Raw genomic sequence first — 19,262 nt, 5'->3', positions numbered from 1 at the left:
CGGGGCTGTTTATTAAAAAACTTTATTTTGGACTTGTGATGTTTCATGCTGTATGTGCTTTGTTTACTCTCTGGCAGCCTGTCAGTGTAACGGTCACAGCCAGTGTGTCAACGAGAGCGTGTGCGAGAAGTGCGAGGACCTGACAACCGGCCGACACTGCGAGAGCTGCATCTCCGGCTTCTACGGAGATCCGACCAACGGGGGCAGCTGCCAGCGTGAGTATCCGCGGGCCGTTTCGGCGCGGCACTAAATCAGCCAGTCAGTCTTTGTGCGCACGGCTTCATTTAGCTTGTCAGTATTTTACAGTTTAGTTTTATGTCTGCCATTTTCCTGATTCCTGGCTGCACAGTAAAGCGGTCCCGTGGGATATTAAAGATTTACTCCGCTCTGCAGCTAATGCTGACAGTCAGTCAATCAGACAACAAATCAATCGTTCATTCCTGCAGCAGCTTAATTTAGCTTACCGATATGTATTACAGCTGCGATGTATGTTTTTGGATATTTTTTCTTTTTTTGGGGCGCTCTAATTCCAGGTGTCCCCTTGGAATATAAATTTACTCTGTTCTCCATCAGTGACAGCCATAAACCAGCCTCTCTGCATAGCTCCATCTTGTCAGTATTATGCATTCATTGTTTATGCGTCTTATTTCTGCCTTCCGCTCGCAGCGACACACCTGCCAGGGACACTGAAGGCATGTTTTACTTCAAGACTAATCATGTCATTCTTTATATCAGTTTGACTCAAGAGGCATTATGAGCGTAAACCAAAAAGAAAGTGCACAATCAGTACTTCAAAAAGGACACGATGCAGGAATAATCAGAATAACACGCATGCATATAAATAAGCATAATGGCTTGTTGTTCCACCAGCTGTCCCCCATTGTTGCACAGATTTCTACATCATTTGCAGCTGTTTATACCAGGAGGCTCGGAGATGTTTAAAAATGATAAACTGATTTATTGCAAACATTAACATTTATACAGGTGTTCTAAAACTGGTCCTCAAAATCACCCAACCTAATAGACATTTGGCATCTGTTGACAGACTCAGAAACTGTCTCTTGGGATGTGGAAAGTCACCTCTGGCTGTGGGGGAGCCAGAGCCCATGTGGGAGATTTAACTTCACCTCTATGCACAGAATTGGCTCTGGAGCTAAACTTTTGGATCAGAGCATGATTCTTTATTTCCTTCCTGTCCTTTCCTTGGAGAATGAGACAGCTGCTCTCTATTACACACACTCATGAACATTCAGGAAAGTTTCAGAACTTCGTCACACAAACATATTTGTTACATGAAAACTTTAGGTGTTTGAACTAGAGCCCGGCGGATAATATTGGCCGTTATTGGCCTATCAAAGGCCTATCGTGTCGGTGTAAAAACTCTTTTAACACAATTTATAATGCAGAAAATGTTACATCCATTAACAAACTCTCACACAACTTGTGCGGTATGATCCAAGTCTTGTTTGTCCGGTCGTACGCTCACTACTTCACAAACACAAGGTGTTAGCAAAAATGCACGTTTGGGAAATATTGACCACAAGACTGGATAAATGAGACCTAGATTATATTGCATGAGTTGTGTGACCGTTTGTAAACGAATGTTTCAAACTCAGCTTTGATTTACTTTGATTCATCAAGGATTAACTCTCAGTTCACAATGGAGGCATGTGCGAAAGAACAAAGTTTTCCTCAAGAAAACTGACAAAATGAGCATTTTTTAGGGTGAATTATTACTTTTTGAACAATTTATACTTTGAGACATTGTCCAAAGGAAAAGGAGCTCACATTTATATTACATAAGAGTCAATCTATCACCCTTGAGCAGATTATTTAATATATTGTATTTTTTTGTTATTTGTAATCATAATAGAATGGTATTGTCTTACCGATGTGGTGTTAAGTTTGATGTTTCATGTGTTTTGTTCAGCCTGCAAGTGTAACGGTCACGCCAGCATGTGCAACCCGAACAACGGCAAGTGCTTCTGCACCACCAAAGGCATCAAAGGAGATCGCTGCCACCTGTGAGTTCAACATTCTCAGATTCTCTGTCCTGCCCAGGAACATATTTGAACTGAGATATCTTACCGACACCTACAGTTCAATTCTCAGGTGGAAAAATATTTTTTATTTCACATTTGTGACACCCTAAGCTCAACAGGAACTGTTGATGTTCATGTCATATGTGAACCGTTTCCAAACGTGAAACTCTGTTTACTGACTCAGGAGTCAGTTAACCCGAAGATGGAAGTCTCTGGTGCAGGTGTAGGTGGTTTGGGATTCACCAAGCTCTGGGTGACTGACGTGGTGATTTGAATGACCTGAAAACTGACTTTAGTGAGTGACTCATACAAAAACGAGTCAGTAAAAAGAACCTCCCATCTCTAGCGGGGACCTTTTTATATGAACTCTGGAACTTTACTTTAGCTCGAAGCTGCTAAAACTTCTCTACTGTGTGAACATCACTGATATAAATCTTAATTTGCATGGCTTCAAAAGTCAAGAAGTTTTTTTCTTTTTTAATGTGCAAAAATATTGAAGCACTTAAAATTCAAGGATTTTGTTTAGAAACATAAATTTACAAAAACCTGCAAGCAAATATGCAAATATGTTTGAAGACAACACATAGTGTCCTTTGACTCTTTTTTTTTGGCATACTGTAGTAGCAGCTGTTCATTAGAGCTAGCAGCAGTAAGCTTAACCCTGGCCTTCATTACCATAGGGCTTCTCAAAACCCATTAAAAACTTAAGATAAAGTTTTGCAAATGAGTGGTCATCAGTATGAAAATGAGCCATTTTTTTGTCTCTGTGAATTTCTAAGAGAAGTTTGGTTGGTGATGTCTGTCAGCTTCACTGGGCCTTCTTTCATTCTACTTTATCTGTTTTCTTTTCATTGTGGTGTCACTGCAGCCGACTGAAGGTTGACGTCTGTGCGTTATCTCGGTTCCGTGTGCGATTTTGTGTGGATTTCTTCCCACTTTTTTTTTTATCAGCAATTAAATTTTCCTAATTCACCTATTCTTCCTCTTCCCTCTTCCTTTCCTCCCCCGTTTGCTCTCTTTCCCCCATGTTTTGCCTCATTTCCCTTCATGTATCGTCCACTTCTCTCTTTCAGGTGTGAAGTCGAGAATCGTTACCAAGGCAACCCCCTCAAAGGAACATGCTACTGTAAGTTGAATTCCAATTACCAGCTTCAGTGTGTGTGTGTGTGTGTGTGTGTGTGTGTGTGTGTGTGTGTGTGTGTGTGTGTGTGTGTGTGTGTGTGTGTGTGTGTGTGTGTGTGTGTGTGTGTGTGTGTGTTTGTGTGTGGTCACTTTAAGAAACCACAGTGAGGCCTCACTCTTCAGGTCAGTGCCAAGACAGTTACATGGCTCTTAAATCAAAGTGGGTCTCAAGTAGTTTGATGTTTAAAGAAATAATAGCCAGAGGAGAACCAGCTTCTTTTTTTTTTTATTAAACAAGTCGCAGGTGGAAAGAATCGAAAGTGAGACGTAGATGAAAGTGAATTGCCGGCGAATGCAGCGGTGCTTTTGAAGGACCGTCTCTCTCTGTTCCCTGCTGCGATGACAGTCATTTTGCCGGAGACTGCAGTACACTGGTCCACACTGCAGATTAGTCTCCTGTCATTATTATTCTTGTCAACGATGATTAAGTACTGTGTAGAATGTGATGATGTAGAAACCACGGAACTGAACTAACTTTGTCCTCCACGGTTCAAACACTTATTCCTCATTATTTTTGTCATTTAATAATGTTTTCGAAGAATACAGAAAGAGCTATAAATAATGGTAGATGGCTGATCACTGAGCCCAACAGCGTGATTTAATAACCCGCCCTTATACTGTACAATATTAATGCACTTGTACTTTACTTGTGTATTTCCATTTTATGTAACTTTATACTACTCCACTACACTTTGAGGCAAATATTGGACTTTTTACTCCACTACGTTTAGCTGACAGCTGTAGTTACTTTTCAGATCAGGATTTAACATAAATCATGATCAGTTTATAGTTATGCAACATTTTTTTAATTAGACTTCATAACAGTATATTAAGTAGTTAAAATGAACCCTGTCTTGAGAAAATTTAAACACTGCTCACATAAATGCATCAATAATAATAAGTTGGTTAAAATGTGTCTCGGTGGCAGCGTTTTCCCCAACATCGATTTGAAACGGCATGAGACGGGATCACTAAGTGTTGGACTACAGTGGCCGTTGTGGCCAACGTGTGAAAGGAAATTAGTTTTTCTTTGCAGGTCGATGGAAGAAAAAGGGATTTTAAGTTTCCAAATCATAAGAAGTGTTTAAAAAAGATAACTTTAAAATGTGTATTTGGTTCATGTTTGACCTTCTGTTTGTAAACTCACTGACCTTTCATACATTATAATGGTTCAGTGACGGCGATGTTCAGCTGTAGTGTAATGCAGGTTTGCACACAGCCATATAACCTGACCTCTTCAATGGCCTTCATCACAGACACACAAAAGCTCCAAGAAAGTCAATAGAATTTTGAAAGGAAAATCGGATTCTGGGTAATTTTCTGCTCCGAGCGCTGTGCGAAAACATGTTCTTGTGTGACTTTCAAACTAAACTAATCAAGCTCTTCTTCTTCTTCTTCTTTTGTAATCCCCACCGCATTCTCCCACACCCACACCACCTCGATCACTTCAAACAGACACGCTCCTCATCGACTACCAGTTCACCTTCAGCCTGTCGCAGGAGGACGACCGCTACTACACCGCCATCAACTTCGTGGCCACACCTGAGGAGGTAAGTCTCTGACAGTGAACGCCCCACCGCCGCAGCAGCTGTCACTTTTATTAGGATTAAAGATTGTAAAGTCAGCAGCAGATCACGATGATGGAAATTAGTTTTTTTTTCCTCACCTTTTTTATTGTCAAACAACTAAGTTTCTCCCAAGGTCACTTCTACAGATGTATCTTAAAAGAAAACTTTACATTATTCTGGGTTCGTACAAAGTGTTTAACAATCAAACGTGGAAAATGCTTCATTTTAACCATATTCAAGGTTAGAAATGTGCTTAAATTCAGATACAGATACTCAATGAAAAATACTTTATTTTCAACAACAAAAAAATGTCAGTTTTAGATGAAACAATCCCGTCGACATTTTTTCTTGTCTCGGCTGACCATAAATGAGAAAGTGTCTTTACTCACTGTTTGCTGTGGGTATAAAATAATTCTGTAAACTTTTATATTTTGCATTCATAGTAACAATTTGGATATGATAATAAAGGCTGCAAGAGTCCACAAATGTTTCATTTCCGTCACCTGGAAAGTGCTCGAATTTCACTCTGGAAAAAGCTGTTCGAACCCTGATAATAGTAATAATGAGAAAGTTGGTAAATAATGAGAGGTTAAAAAAGGTTAAATAAAACACATTTTCTTTGTATTTGTAGAGAACATACTCCAAAAGAAGTTAGAGAACTTGCAAACATCAGAACTTAAACAGGGTTTCCCTTTATTTCTGTCAATGGGTTTGCTTGAAATCTACCTATGGGATTAGTAACCTCAGCCTCAGTGGCGGTAATGCACTTTAACGCTGGTTGCCGCCCGCCATACAAAGGAAACACAAGAGGAAGCGACCTCAGTGCACTTGTCAGTCAGTCTGACAGCACAGATGGCAGAGAGTGATAGGTGGATGGTAAGGTAGGGGGAAAAATAGGTCAGAATCTATCAATCTTCACTTTGTAGTCTGGTTGCATACGTGCCCCCGTGGCAGCCCAGAAACCACAGAGCCCCCGCCACATAGCGAATCCCAATTTAACACCTGGTGACGATGCACTTTTCAGCTAATCCAAATGGATTTTTAATGGTTTATTCAGTTTAAGAAGAATTTTCCACACCCATGAAGGAACACATAATCCTTTATTTTATCTGAGAAGAGTAAAAAAACAAAACAAATCTGGAGTTCCTTGATTTTAATTGGGCAGACACAAGCATCCGACACAAATGCACAGAAATGCAGAATTTACATATACAATAAGCTCCACATTAAAGAAAACTAACCGTGGCATTCTCAGTGCTTGAGTAATCTTCAAAAGCAATGAGAGAGATTTTAATTTCACAAACTGTTATGATGGGAGTACTTTCTGTTGGCTCTGTGACAACACAGCTAACTAATATAAACAGTGTAACACAAGCTACTTAGCGGCATTTTATCATAATAAAATCTTTATCAAGTTAGGAAAGTCCCATTGAAACCTCATTTTCAAGGGAAACCTGAGTACATCAAAAGGTATAACTACATAAAAATATTACAATGTATCAAGCTACAACAGAACAACAATTTACAATAGAGCCCAAGCAAGAAAGTCATGGTATATAAACATTTGCATAAATTATAAATGATACGACATACAGTGATAGCAGAAATAAACACAATTAGAGAAAAATACTTCTGGCTTCACGCAGACTTTCATGACATCAGTGTGAAGTATAATGTTGTTGTGTGAACTACACTCAACACACAGATGTTTTCCAGCAATTGAAAGCTTGTCCAGTCCTGTTTACCTGGCTGCAGCATCTGGAGCCGAAACTGAAACACAAGGATGTGATTAAATCTTCCAGATGGTATTTTTCCCCCGACGAAGTGTTTACCAAATGGTAACCAATGCAGAACTGTGATCCCTTTGTCAGCCAGAGGTGTGCACATGCACATATGCTTAAAAGTCGCAGGGAATTACATTATTTTCATGTGCTGATTTTATGTAAATCCAGTAGAAATGTGACTTACCTCTGGTGACTGGAGGCCTTCTAAATGCTGATGTAGGTTTAAAAGTTATTCAGTGAGCCAAAAGATGCTTCAGAATTTGGCAAATTAACAATATTTACATTGTATATCTTTAAAGCTGGAGTGTAAAACTTTTGTCTTTCCCCTCTGGCAATGAGAGTAAATTAACATTACCATGCTCCCAGCTTCTCCTCCAGTGCAGTGGTTCTCAACTGTGTAACCAATGTGAGATCCTTCACGTTACGACATTTTTGTAGAGTGAAACTACGTGGTTTGGGTACAAATAAGGTGTATCTAGTACATTAGAGTGGGAGTGTCTCCTAACCCCATTTTTAATAATAAATTAAGATATTATTTTTAATGTTTATAACAGAGCTTTAATCATTAAACTTCACAAAAAAAGCTAAAAAAAATATATTTATACAGCCAAATGTATTACCTGATATTGATCTATTGCAGATTTCAGTATGGGTGTATATGTCAAATATGTGCCGATATGAAAATGTTTTTATTTTTATTGAATAAAAATGCAGAAAACAATTCTTGAGGTGATTTTAAAAATTTGGTTTTTGTTTTAGTTTTATATATTATTTATTTAAATATTTAGTCAGCAATCGACTGACACTGAACATAAAGTGCTGATGTTTATTCAGCTATTTATCTTATTTATTTTCTCAGGTTTTATTTCTAGAATTGGTTGACAACGTTATACATTGTAGGTAAAAGGTATAATGTATAATAATGTTAAATATTATTTAAAGTTATTTGTTTAAGGAAAACGGCCTTCTGAGTACCTTTGCAGAGTCATATCAGTGCAAATTTCACATAGACAAAGTCTATTTAAATTCCTTCTAAAAAAGTCACTGTATCATCCACCATATTTGTAATCAGAATTTTTATCCTCTAAAATTGGTTGTAATAATCCCACATCAAATGAGCTCTAATTATTAACAAACACGTCCTTTCAATCAGTAAGCAAACTCAATTTACAGCTACTTGAGGTTATCAAAGCTGACGACACTGTAAAACTGCACTTACTGTATTTTAATGAATATCATTTTCATCATTGACTCTTGTTCAAATATTTGTTTCGCTAATGCAGCTTCCATTAGCTGAGCATATTTGCTCGAGTCTGCACTAAAGTATACTGTTTGTACAGCTGTGTGAGTGAGTGTGTGAGTGTGTGAGTGTGTGGGTGTGTGTGCGTGTGTGTGTGCGTGTGTGTGTGCGTGTGTGTGTGTGTGTGTGTGTGTGTGTGTGTGTGTGTGTGTGTGTGTGTGTGTGTGTGTGTAGGGGGTGATTTAAATCTGTGCTCCGCAGTTACAGTGAAGCAGAGAGGCCTTTTGACCTGCTACAAATGTTGTACATGCTTCCTCTTTGTTGTGATTGTTCCTCTTCTCAAATGTGTATGATGCAGCATAATGACACCACTGTTGTTGATAATGATGACTTCATGCTTTCTGTGTCCTCTCTCCCTCCTCAGCCAAACCGGGATCTCGACATGTTCATAAATGCCTCAAAGAACTTCAACCTGAACATAACCTGGGCCACGAGCTTCACCGGTAGGTCTCAACAACACCAAAGAAGTACTGATGACAACAGCAAGTTGATAGCAACCAATTTTTATAGTTGAATAATGCCAGACTTTAGATTTAACTTCTCAAATGTAAGGATTTGCTGATTTTTCTTTGGTTTGTATTACTGTAATTTGAAGATCTTTAGTTATTGACCGTTGGACAGACAAAAAGAAGCTGTTTGAAGATGTCACCTTGGGCTCTTTTTCACATCTGAACATTTCAAACTTAATTCAGTGTAACATAAGGGGACAGCAGGTGGCAGCTCTCACACATCCCCTGTCCTCAGATGGCGAGTCCAGGTGTCTTCAGAGGCTTCTGCCAATTTATTATGGCAAGAAACAGTTGGATCAGGTTCTGTGATGTGCTAAATGTAGAGTAGGTTAAACTCAGAAACTTCTCATGTAATTTAACTGCTGGGCAACCAATAAGAGGTGTTGTTAACCCTCTGAACCCCGACAAGTTTAGAAAGTGTGATTTAATAAAATAAAAAAAGACCTAAATTAAACCACTTATCTGTAGACTGTAAAAAAACAGAACTTATTGATGGATTTCAAATTTCTTGGAACAAATCATGACAAATTAGCATATCTAAGCTTAAAATTGCTATTCAATGAAAAAGAATAATGTACCCAAACCCAAATCATTAAATCCGGCCAAGATCAGCAATCACGTGACAAAAATTCAGCAGAACTTCGACTGAACTGCAGGCTTTTTACACAGATCAGAGAGGAGAGGACAAGAGAGGTAGTACAAATTAGAATGGTTCAGTATATATAAAACATAAATTAAAATTAAAACTAAATTTTTTTCTCCAATATTCATAGTAATTGTCTGCCACCTGGAAAAATGTTTTATATTCAGTTTCCATTTCATTCCAATTTTTTTTAATAAATTGGCAAAGAAACAAAAAAAAATCTTCTCATTTTGTATCGTTTATGGCATTATAACTGTGTTTTGCAAAAAACAAATTTTTAGTTCTCCCTCTGTACAGCCATGATTGTGCTGTTTCCATAGAGGTGCAGGACTTATATAATCCAGTTAAAGATGAGGCCACAGTGAGTAATATATAAGGGGGGCATGAAAAAAAAAAAACACCCTGAAATGCTTGAGGTTCAGAGGGTTCATGTTTAAATACAGTATATAAAGTGTACCCATTTAAAGTCTGTTTTAATGTTTACTTCATTCGTCTGTCTTATCTCTTCATCAACTCCCTTCATATTCTTAACTCCTGTCTGCGTCTCTCTAATGCTTTTCCGTTCTTCTCTCTCCTGTCACTCAGCCGGCACCCAGACCGGGGAGGAGATCCCCATCGTCTCTCGGAGCAACATCAAAGAGTTCAAAGACAGCTTCTCCAACGAGAACTTTGATTTCCGCAACAGCCCGAACATCACCTTCTTTGTCTATGTCAGCAACTTCACGTGGCCCATTAAGATTCAAGTAAGTTTCTCTTTAGTTAAACAAAAATACAACTAGTTCACTTTGAAACAAATCAAATCATTTGACATCAATCATTTATTAAGACATTGGAGTCAAGCTGCACTAGATCACAGTCCCCACTCTTATTAAGAAGTTATTTTTCAGGCCCTTTCTAGGATTTTTTCCAGGGCAGAGGAAGGATTTGAAGTAGAGCCTTAACTATACATTTATGCTGCTTTATTTGAAAGGTAACACCTTCTAGTTTCTGCAGTTTTGCCTCTTTAGAATGTGGCTAAAACACAACTAGAACTATATCAGGTCAAAAAATAAAGTATTTTGGTCTAACCCTACTTGTACCATTACCCACTGTCCGGCTGGGGGGTTTTAAGACATTAAATATATTGTCTTTGTGATATATATTCTACTGAAAACTGTACAAGGTATCCACTTCCAAGTGTCATACTGCGCAGCTAATCCTAAAATGTGGTGATAATAAATAGACATTTTTGGACAACGTAGATTATTTTCAGGATATTTGGTCGTTTTATTCAATATCCAGGTGTTTCCGTGACTGGAAAAACAGTTGCCTACTCTTCAGGTTTTACACGACGCGTGGGATCTCTGAGAAGTTAATGCCACATATTACTGCACTTTAACCAATAATTATATGCTTCACTGAAATAAATGCACACTCTTACATTTGTACAGAAAAGGCAGGTGAAAAACAGTCAACACTACAGAGAATAGCAGTGTTGAAGCCCACATCCTGATAAAATAATGGTCATTAATGTCCGAAATGTATAATTAACCATGAAAGTGTACTCTGCACTAAGGGCAAAAAACCCTAATGAAATCCACAACAGGGAAACATCTTCCCAGTCTTTAGATTCAGCTTATCAGGCTAGATTTAACTCTAGATAGATAGATTGACTGACATAATTAAGTCAAAATGACCTGCCATTAGATGAACAAAAGGAAGGAATGTGAGAGATATTTGTTCGTATTGCACTTTTTAATAAATGATTTAGTTTTCAAACAATTATCACAGATGTGCCTCACATTCTGTCGTGCATTAACCTTGAAATTTAGCCAGTGTAATGTTGCTTCTTAAAGCCACACACATAAATATTTCGAGAGCAGCATGACTTTAAAAGAGTATATGAATATGTGAATATGATAAAAGCATGATTTCACAAGTGGAACATGAGTACGAGCTTAATCAGGCCAAGCTGTCCTGAATATTCACCAACTGCAGCAGGGCTACTTACGCTGAGAATGTATGTATTCATGCATTCTGAATTAAAGCATCCACAAAATTGCACCTCAGGTCTCCTAATGTGCTTTTATGTGCAGAGTTATGCCATATTCAGCTTGTGCTTATGTGTGCAAATAAATAAACACGCATAAACTCAGAGCCGCACATATTTTGGATCAAAGTGCAGCAAAACTGCGGTCAATTTTCACTGTGACTGGTCAACTTGTCTGATTTACAAGCCACTTTTCTCCTCTATAAACCAAAAAGTTGGCTGGTAAAATGGCAGAATGCAAATGTTGGCAGTCACCAGTAAAATGTGGTTGGAGTTGGGGAGGAAAAATTTTTTCCTGCGTTTGGTGTGCAGGAGCTTTTCTCCAGTGTTGATGTGGCTCCTTGGCTGCAGTTGTCAATAGGGCTCTGTATCTGCGTGCCTGGTAGCTGGTGGGGTGAATATGCAGCCGAGCAACAAACGCCGCTGCACTCGGTGAACCGCTGCCATGTGGCTGACTGATGGAGAGAAAACTGTCCCTCTGTAGTGCTCTTACTGTACGTCAGCTGCACAGTCCAGTAGTGGTGGGTTTAAATGCCTGTAATTGCTTTATTTTAGATGAAAGTCTATTCATTTCCGTCAGTTACTCAGTGTGAATACAGAGAACCTTGAATAAGTACAAACTCTTCGTAGGCCAGCTATTCTCTGTTGTCATTCTCACTTCATTGAGATCACAGTGTATACCATGGCCACGAAGAAAATATTTGTTCCTGATTGGCCAGCAGGTGTGTATAGCACCCGTGCAGCCTTGGATGTTATGCTGGACTTGTTAATATTCAATTCAGTCTCCACTATTCTGCACTCAATTGCCAGCTTTTGTTAGGTGAATCTAGCTAAACTTCCCCACCTCTCAGAACATCAGCACAGAACATTTGAGAGTTAGGAATCAATGTGATGTGCAAACTAGTGGGCCATTAGTCATGGGAATAAAAGCAGTTTGATTCAATAGGATTGGCAGAAAGTCATTTCTTTTTTTACCACTTTTTCAGTATTTGGGTTTCTTGGAGTTTCTTGTTAAACACACTTGTGCAGCATAAGGTCAACACTGAAGACGCAGTACTTAAAAAGAAACTGTTTTATGGGAATTTTAAAAGCTTACTTAGATAGAACTTTAAATACAGTTTGTCTTTGTGCCTGTGGTTTGTTGCCAAGTGTGATAAACACTATAGTGTCCTTATCAAGACAATAATAACTATTATATTGACACAAAGATGCCTCTCTTGGTACCCTTTTTCCAACAGATCTCAGTACTGTACTTTAAAAAAAACCCATAATTTTGTAAGTAGGACCTACTTACAAAATTATGGTTTTTTTTTTAAAGTACAGTACTGAAAACAAGGACAAAGTTTATATGCACAAAATATTACATTTTTCTCTTCACCCTTATTCTGAAAAATACTATTATTCCTACTAAACATTAATATTTGCATTAACATGCAGCCATTTGTCATATTTGTGCATTATTGTGCAAGTATTTTACAATATTTAAAAGGTGTGTGCACCTAATGACCAAAGATTTGGGCTTTACCTTTGGGTATATATTTCTACCCAGGCCTCAAAAACTGTTGACTTCTGGGTTTGTGTACAACAACCACATTAACGCACACAGCTGATGGTAAACAGGCAAGATGCTGTGTGTTGCAAACTTGAGAAAAAATCGTAATTAAGAAGCTTATTCTGGGAGCGCTGCATACATGTCCAAAGAAAACCCTAAAAATATTGGCATATCGCATTAAACAGAAAAATCTACTTTCGGAATTAGCCCTAATTTATAATATCCAAATGGAATATTCTGTTAACACGAGCAGAATGAAATTCTATGTGCTTCTTCACATGTGTGGCTGTTAATAAAACTGTTCAGTGGCTGTCATTTTTAAGCCGCGTTTTGATTACACATGTTCATAGTTAGTCAGATGGCTGTTTTGCAGCTCGATACAGGATGGAATAAACTCCTGTTCATGCAGTGAGTGAATGCAGTTCCAGGATTGGCTGCTGCTGGTTTTGGAGCATAAGGTGCTCTGGGCCTGGATTTTGTGCACTCTGTGCAGCCTTTACCCGCCTGTGTGCCTCCCCGATCGCTTCTGGAAGTGATTTGACTGGTTGCCCCAGTGCAAGCTCCTTCCCCCTGCCCTCCTCCTGTAGGGGAGAAAAATCCTGCCTCCATCTTCCTTGTCGTCCTGCCTTGTGAGGGCTTTTAGTTCTCTCAGCCTCAGAGCTCCAGCTGCTACCAGCCAGCCTCAGGAGATCTTCAGTGCACCTCCACAGCAGAACAGAGAGCCAAGCTGAGAGAGCCCTCCCCCTCTCAGCCTCCTCTGGTCCACCTCACCTTCTGTCTTGCTGGGTGGGATCATATAGAAGATCACCCCTGTCCTTGAAACCAAAGCACGCAGGTCTGCAGGCGTGTCATTTTTTTCTTCCTTGCACTCATGGAGCTTTACCTTCGTCAGCGAGGTAACATTTTCTGCTTGTTTCTTTTTCTGCCTCTGCTCCTCGTCTCAGAACCATTTTCTTCTTAATAACAGCCTTTCATTTTTCCTTTTGTTGCCTTTTCTTACTCTCCTTGCCTTCAGTGGTCGACTGCAGTTTGGCATTGGGATGTGTGTGTGCGTAACCGTAGGCGGTTGGTACTCCAGCGTTGGCAGGCAGAGATCGCAGTGTTGGAAAACGGTTCATAAACAGCAGCCGAGAAAGAGCAAGGGCAAAGTGGAATGTTAAGTTGAAACACATGCTGCATTCAGAGTGGGCTGTGTGCAAGCTAAGCCCTCTCTCCCAGCTTTAGTGTGCAGCTGTACAGAACTCTCCCTCTTTCTCATGCTCACTCTCCGACACACCACCTCAAGGTTGCTTCTGTTTGCTTTCACGTGGTCGGAAGTAGCGCTAGAACAGCATGCACACACCATTTGCAGCGTTTGTTTTTGTTCATCTGCATTGAATCCACTTGCACGAGTTGCACCTCCAATCTGTTGCATTGAATCACACATTATTTTACCCACAAAACTTCCACAGATTGTGGAATAAATAACAATTTTAACCTAATGTGTATCAGATAAAACTTTTTTAAAGCACAGGTGTTGGATTGCAGGAAGAAAACTTTAATATAATCGTTTTGACCCACCAAAATAGGATCCTTTACAATGGTCAAAGTGGATTCTTTGATGACTTCATCACCATTGAGTAGCTGTGCTCATCAAAGCAAAATGAGTTGCACTGAGATTAGTCAGCAAGGAGTTCTCCCACCCCTCTTTTTTCCTTTTTTTTCTCTCCTGATGAAGAATGGATCTGAATTTAATGATGTTTGTAATGAAACGCAAATCCCAGACTAATTACATTAAAGAGCTGTGATCTCCTGTTCCGTGCCTTAGTGAACATGTCATGATATGGTAGAGATTAGAACAGCCTCCAATTTAATACCCCGCTGTGGAGTAGCAGCAGCTGTAGCTATCAGCTGGCTGGGCCGCTCTGCGTATCTGTGTGGACTTGTGTAGTGTTTATCTGGGCCACGCATGGCTGCCTGATGGGTGTGTTTTGATCCTGATCACAGCGAGGTTAGGAAACTCAAACTGAGCAGTTTCACCAGCTTGCAACGGTGGTGGCTATGATTCAAAATCAGCCAGCTACTTATTATTTAATAGTAACTTAGTTAATTAACTGTCATGAAGATAAATTAAATTATAAAAAATATCCAAAGCATATTAATAAATATAGAAAATCAGTCAAAATTTATAGTTTTACTTTAGATATAGAAAATGCAAAAAAAATGTACTAATTAATCAATAAAGTAATTAAATATATAAAATGTTAAAAATACATATAAAAAATAGATATAAATTTATACTAAATATAATAGATAAAAACTTTGACACATGATGAACAAAAAATGTATTTTTTGCTCTGAATCATTCATTTGGACAGCAATATTTTGTAAAAAAAAAAAAAAAAAAAAGATATATTATAGAGATATATTTGAGCTAGCTACTGAATATTTTTCTTACTTTAAAGTGTTGCTTTGTGCTAAATGCTAACATCATCATGCTCATGATGACAACGCTAATATGCTAACATGTTTCAAGGGTAAATGTGTTTACCATAGTAGTTTCATGTGCTAGCATGCTAACATTGGCATTAGATTAAAGTCGTGCTGAGGCTGATTAGAACGTTTTTATGTTTTCTGGTAATTAGTATTGGATACACTTAAATTTTGACCTGATGATGGTTTTAAATGAAAAGTTACAGTGATAACAGTTCCTCCCGAGAAAGTCACGAAAGTCTACACAAAATCCATTGTAATCCATCCAATAAAAGTTATGTGTTGCAATGCTAAACTATAATGTGAACCTAATGAGGCCGCGAGAGGTAGTCCAGGGATCAATAAAGTTGGTAAACCATGAATGTCTGCACAAAAGTTTATGCATCCATCCAATAGCTGTTGGCACAGTTCAGTCTGCACCAAAGTGGACTCACGGAGACATACTGTACTACCATATTACCACTAAAATGGCAACAAAATACAGGAAATACAGACTTAAAATCATAAAACGTTTTTGTGCATTAAGGGCCATCCAAACCAAGTATGATAACTCTAAACATAACTCTAAATAAAAGGTTTCAAAAATCCTTCTAAATCAAGTGGACCACACCAGAACTTGAATGACGACAACAGTGGTGAGCGATATCGTTTTTCACTTTCAGAAACACTGAGCCAATCAAAATCCATCAGAATACACGTGTCACATTCACTATTTAATAATAGATTAAGTGCAATCAACAGCACCTCTCTTTCTCCACACCTCCTTGGTGCTAATAAATGTACGGCACCATGACTGCAGCACAACACTTGCTATTCTTATTAATAAGAATAATAGATGTGAAAAGTGCATTTAGGGCCATCCACAACAAGTATGATAACTCTAAACATAACTATGAATAAAAAAGTTTTAAAAATCCTTCTAGCTCAAGTGGAACACACCACAACTGTAATGACAGCAACAGTGGCGAGTGATTGTTGTTGGGATCACTTTCAGAAACACTGGCAGCCAATCAAAATCCAACTGTATTCACAGTGGTTCATGTTCTCTCTGTAATAATAAAAGAGTCAACAGCACCTCTCTTTCTCCTCACCTCCTTGGTGCTAATAAATGCACCGCACCATGACTGCTGCACAACACTTGTTATTCTTATTAATAAGAATAATGATAAATAGATGAACTAAATCAAGTACTTTGTATCTGCCCTTTCTGACCGCCTCTTCCATGAAAGCTTATTGATGGAATTCAGGAAACAGCAGGAGTGAATAAAACGTATTCACCCACGGATGTTCTAGCTCCACCATATTTAATATTCAGCTTCCTTCTGTCCTTTTCCTCTTCTGTGAAACCTGTTGAGCAGCCTGATAACGACACTTTCCCTCAAAACTCCAATATAGTTCAAGTGGCTGTCAGAAGCCATTAAAGGCAGAATATTTTGCGGTCTTAATGCCCGGCGGCAGGCTGACAGGCCCTGCTGTGAGATCCGTTGCAGCCCCTAAAGAGTCACCCTCTGCTGGGCACATAACGAGAGCGTCACCCGGGCCTCCCGTCGCCACCATCAGCCTGCCTCTTGGTGACAAAGTACCGCACAAGGCTGACACTTGAGATTAGCCGCTACAATAACTGTTATCACACATCTCCTCAGTGAGACGGCCTGCTTGTACTTTTCACAATGGAGTTTTGTGGCGATGACATGACGCTGAAGCACCTATCACTTTTTTTTTTTTCACGTTCAGGAAGTTCTTCTTGTCCTTGAAGAGAACTATTGTGTCATTAGGAGAAAGAATTACTGTATGTATCTCTAATCACCTAGAGAAGTAGATGGCTTTGTGAGGCCGCTGTCACGGAGCGTACCGGGCTTCAGTACACCAGCTGACAAAGCTTCTGTATGATAATTCTAAGCTTTGCTCTTAAAAAAACCCTGCCACTCACAGTTCCACACAATCTCCAGTAGTTTTTCTTTAATCCTTTCATTTTTACCTCCCATTTACATTCATGAGCACGGGAGGTAAAATATTCCCTTCACGCCATTTTCTCTTAATTGCAAGTGTCTGATTGGCTTCTTAGAAACTAGGGATAATTTCCAAAAATTGCTCTGCCGTGCTTTGTGGAGGTACAGGCAACACTTTTTTTCATCTCTCTTTTCTTAATCCTTCTCACGATGGAGCCGCTGCTTCAGAATATGTCTGATTGTAATGTCAAAAAGTGAATGAGAAGTGTTAGTTAAAATGAAAACTATATATATAGTTGTTCTGACTGTTCATGCTGCAGGTTTTTATCTTAAAAACATTTTCTGTTAAGATTAGTGCTGAAGCAATCAGTAGATCAGATTAGTCGTTTCACGCTTACTTTTAAAAGTGGTAGCCAAAACTGTAAATAAGGTTGCCTTTTTTATTCGCATTTATTTTGAGGAATTAAGATACTATGCTGGTATACATCATCTTAATTAGGGTTTTTTGTTGTTTTGTAATTTGCACATTCCTTTGTGAAGTTAGTCCAACTTTTCACCCCAAAGTCATGTCATTTTCTGCTCGTCTCAGTTTCATATCACTATAATTTGGATATATATTGGTATTGAATTGGTAGTTAACAATAATAGGCAATTTTAAGACCTCATCTCATTAACTTTTCAGAAGAATTAGGAGTGTGCTGGCCAAGAAAACGCAGCAATAACGAGTTACAGACAAACAACAAGGATCAAATAGTTCACCAAAAAACTAAACAGAAATGGGATTATGAAATCTTGAATAACACATCCTACGTAAATAATTATATTTTTAAAAATGAATTTAAAAATCTTCAAAATCGAGGATGCACACCTTTGTGCCAAGCCACATACGAAATCTTAGGTCAGTCTGACTAACGGTCAGTGAGATATGCCCTAGACACACATCCACACACAGACGCTTCTTGCTTTTATAGATAGATAAACAGCTAATCCAAAACAAAAACGTATCAAAATTCAATCGTAAAATAATCCAAAAGATCTGCATCACAAAAAGAGAGCATCCTCTCTACACAGACATATTTTAAAGAGTAAACAACTTTATAAAAAGTAAAAAAATAAAAATAAAAAAAAGGAGAAGAATGACTCACTTGGTAAAGGCTCACAGTCATTGATGGCATATTTGTACCCTGATTCAGATCAAACTCTTGAGCTTGGCAGCATAAGTGCTTCGCTCCATCCACTGCGATACCCAGGGAATTAAACAGCACACCACTCTAGTGTTGGTTACTCACCGAGATCTATGCTGCTGACATCTTTTAAAAGTTTTCTCCGGGTGTATTGGCACCCTGAACTTCTCTTCAGTGTTCAACAGTCTGGAGGAAAATGATCACACTGAGGATTCAGCGCTCAACAGTAATCAACAGCAACACATTAGCGAGCCAGATGGTGCTGACTACACAAGTAAATTAGACCCCGGGCCGTTCACAAAACACTCACACACCCCTGTCATCACACCACGGAGGCCAGTGCCTTTGGCCCTGTGTTGTTCCTGTGTAAAGTCACTGCACATTTACTACACATCCTGACCCATCAAATCTTTGTATGCATGTATTGTAATTCTTAATCACATATTAAGTATTCATGGACTAATCTGACATGCACACAGCTGGGTTTCCCAGCTTTTGTCTCTTTTTTCCACCCCCCCCCCCCCCCTGCTCCTTTTTTCAACTGGAATTGTATGCAAATCCCTGCTTTGCTGAGGAATAATAAGCAGGAGCAGCGATAAGTTCTGGTCCAAGGTGTCACCTCGGAGAAAAGTTGTGTGAGGAGAATTGTGGAGGCGCAGTACCCCAATGTTACCAGAGAGAGGCAGTGTTGTGTTGTTGCACCAATATGCTCATTTTGAGGCTGTTTTTGGGATTGCTGGGGGGTTGTAGGCGTAGAGGAGGAGGAGTGGGTGAGGAGGAGTGGGTGAGGAGGTGGTACTGCCACTGTTACTGTTGCCACTGGCAACCTTGATTAAGACAGGATATCGTTAGTACAATTGCTCTTGTGATGATTACATAGCGAAGAATTCTGCCCACATGTGCAAGAATGAGTTTTTTTTATTTTTTTGTGGGCAGCTGAGAGGCCCGGCTGCTGCCGTCTTGTTGCTTTGACAGGCGTGCAGTCTGGAACACAGATAAGCAGACAGACTGGGAACCTCCTAGTCACAGTGAATAAGAAACTGCGAGA

General features: G+C 39.1%; 1 protein-coding gene across 2 annotated transcripts in view; it reads left to right on the top strand.

The window, feature by feature from the left end:
- Positions 1-19,262, top strand: part of atrn (attractin) — a 166,074-nt gene that overhangs the window by 67,888 nt on the left and 78,924 nt on the right. For both annotated transcript variants that reach the window (XM_059353996.1, XM_059353997.1), the window contains exons 19-24: positions 78-215; positions 1,931-2,024; positions 3,116-3,168; positions 4,680-4,774; positions 8,241-8,319; positions 9,614-9,771. In XM_059353996.1, the coding sequence (XP_059209979.1) occupies positions 78-215; positions 1,931-2,024; positions 3,116-3,168; positions 4,680-4,774; positions 8,241-8,319; positions 9,614-9,771 (617 nt within the window). The remainder of the gene's footprint in view (positions 1-77; positions 216-1,930; positions 2,025-3,115; positions 3,169-4,679; positions 4,775-8,240; positions 8,320-9,613; positions 9,772-19,262) is intronic.

This window comes from Centropristis striata, chromosome 16 (genome assembly GCF_030273125.1).
Source record: "Centropristis striata isolate RG_2023a ecotype Rhode Island chromosome 16, C.striata_1.0, whole genome shotgun sequence".
Classification (NCBI taxonomy): Eukaryota; Metazoa; Chordata; class Actinopteri; order Perciformes; family Serranidae; genus Centropristis; species Centropristis striata.
The sequence above is the reverse complement of the archived record's forward strand: the minus strand, read 5'-3'. Positions and strand labels throughout refer to the sequence as shown.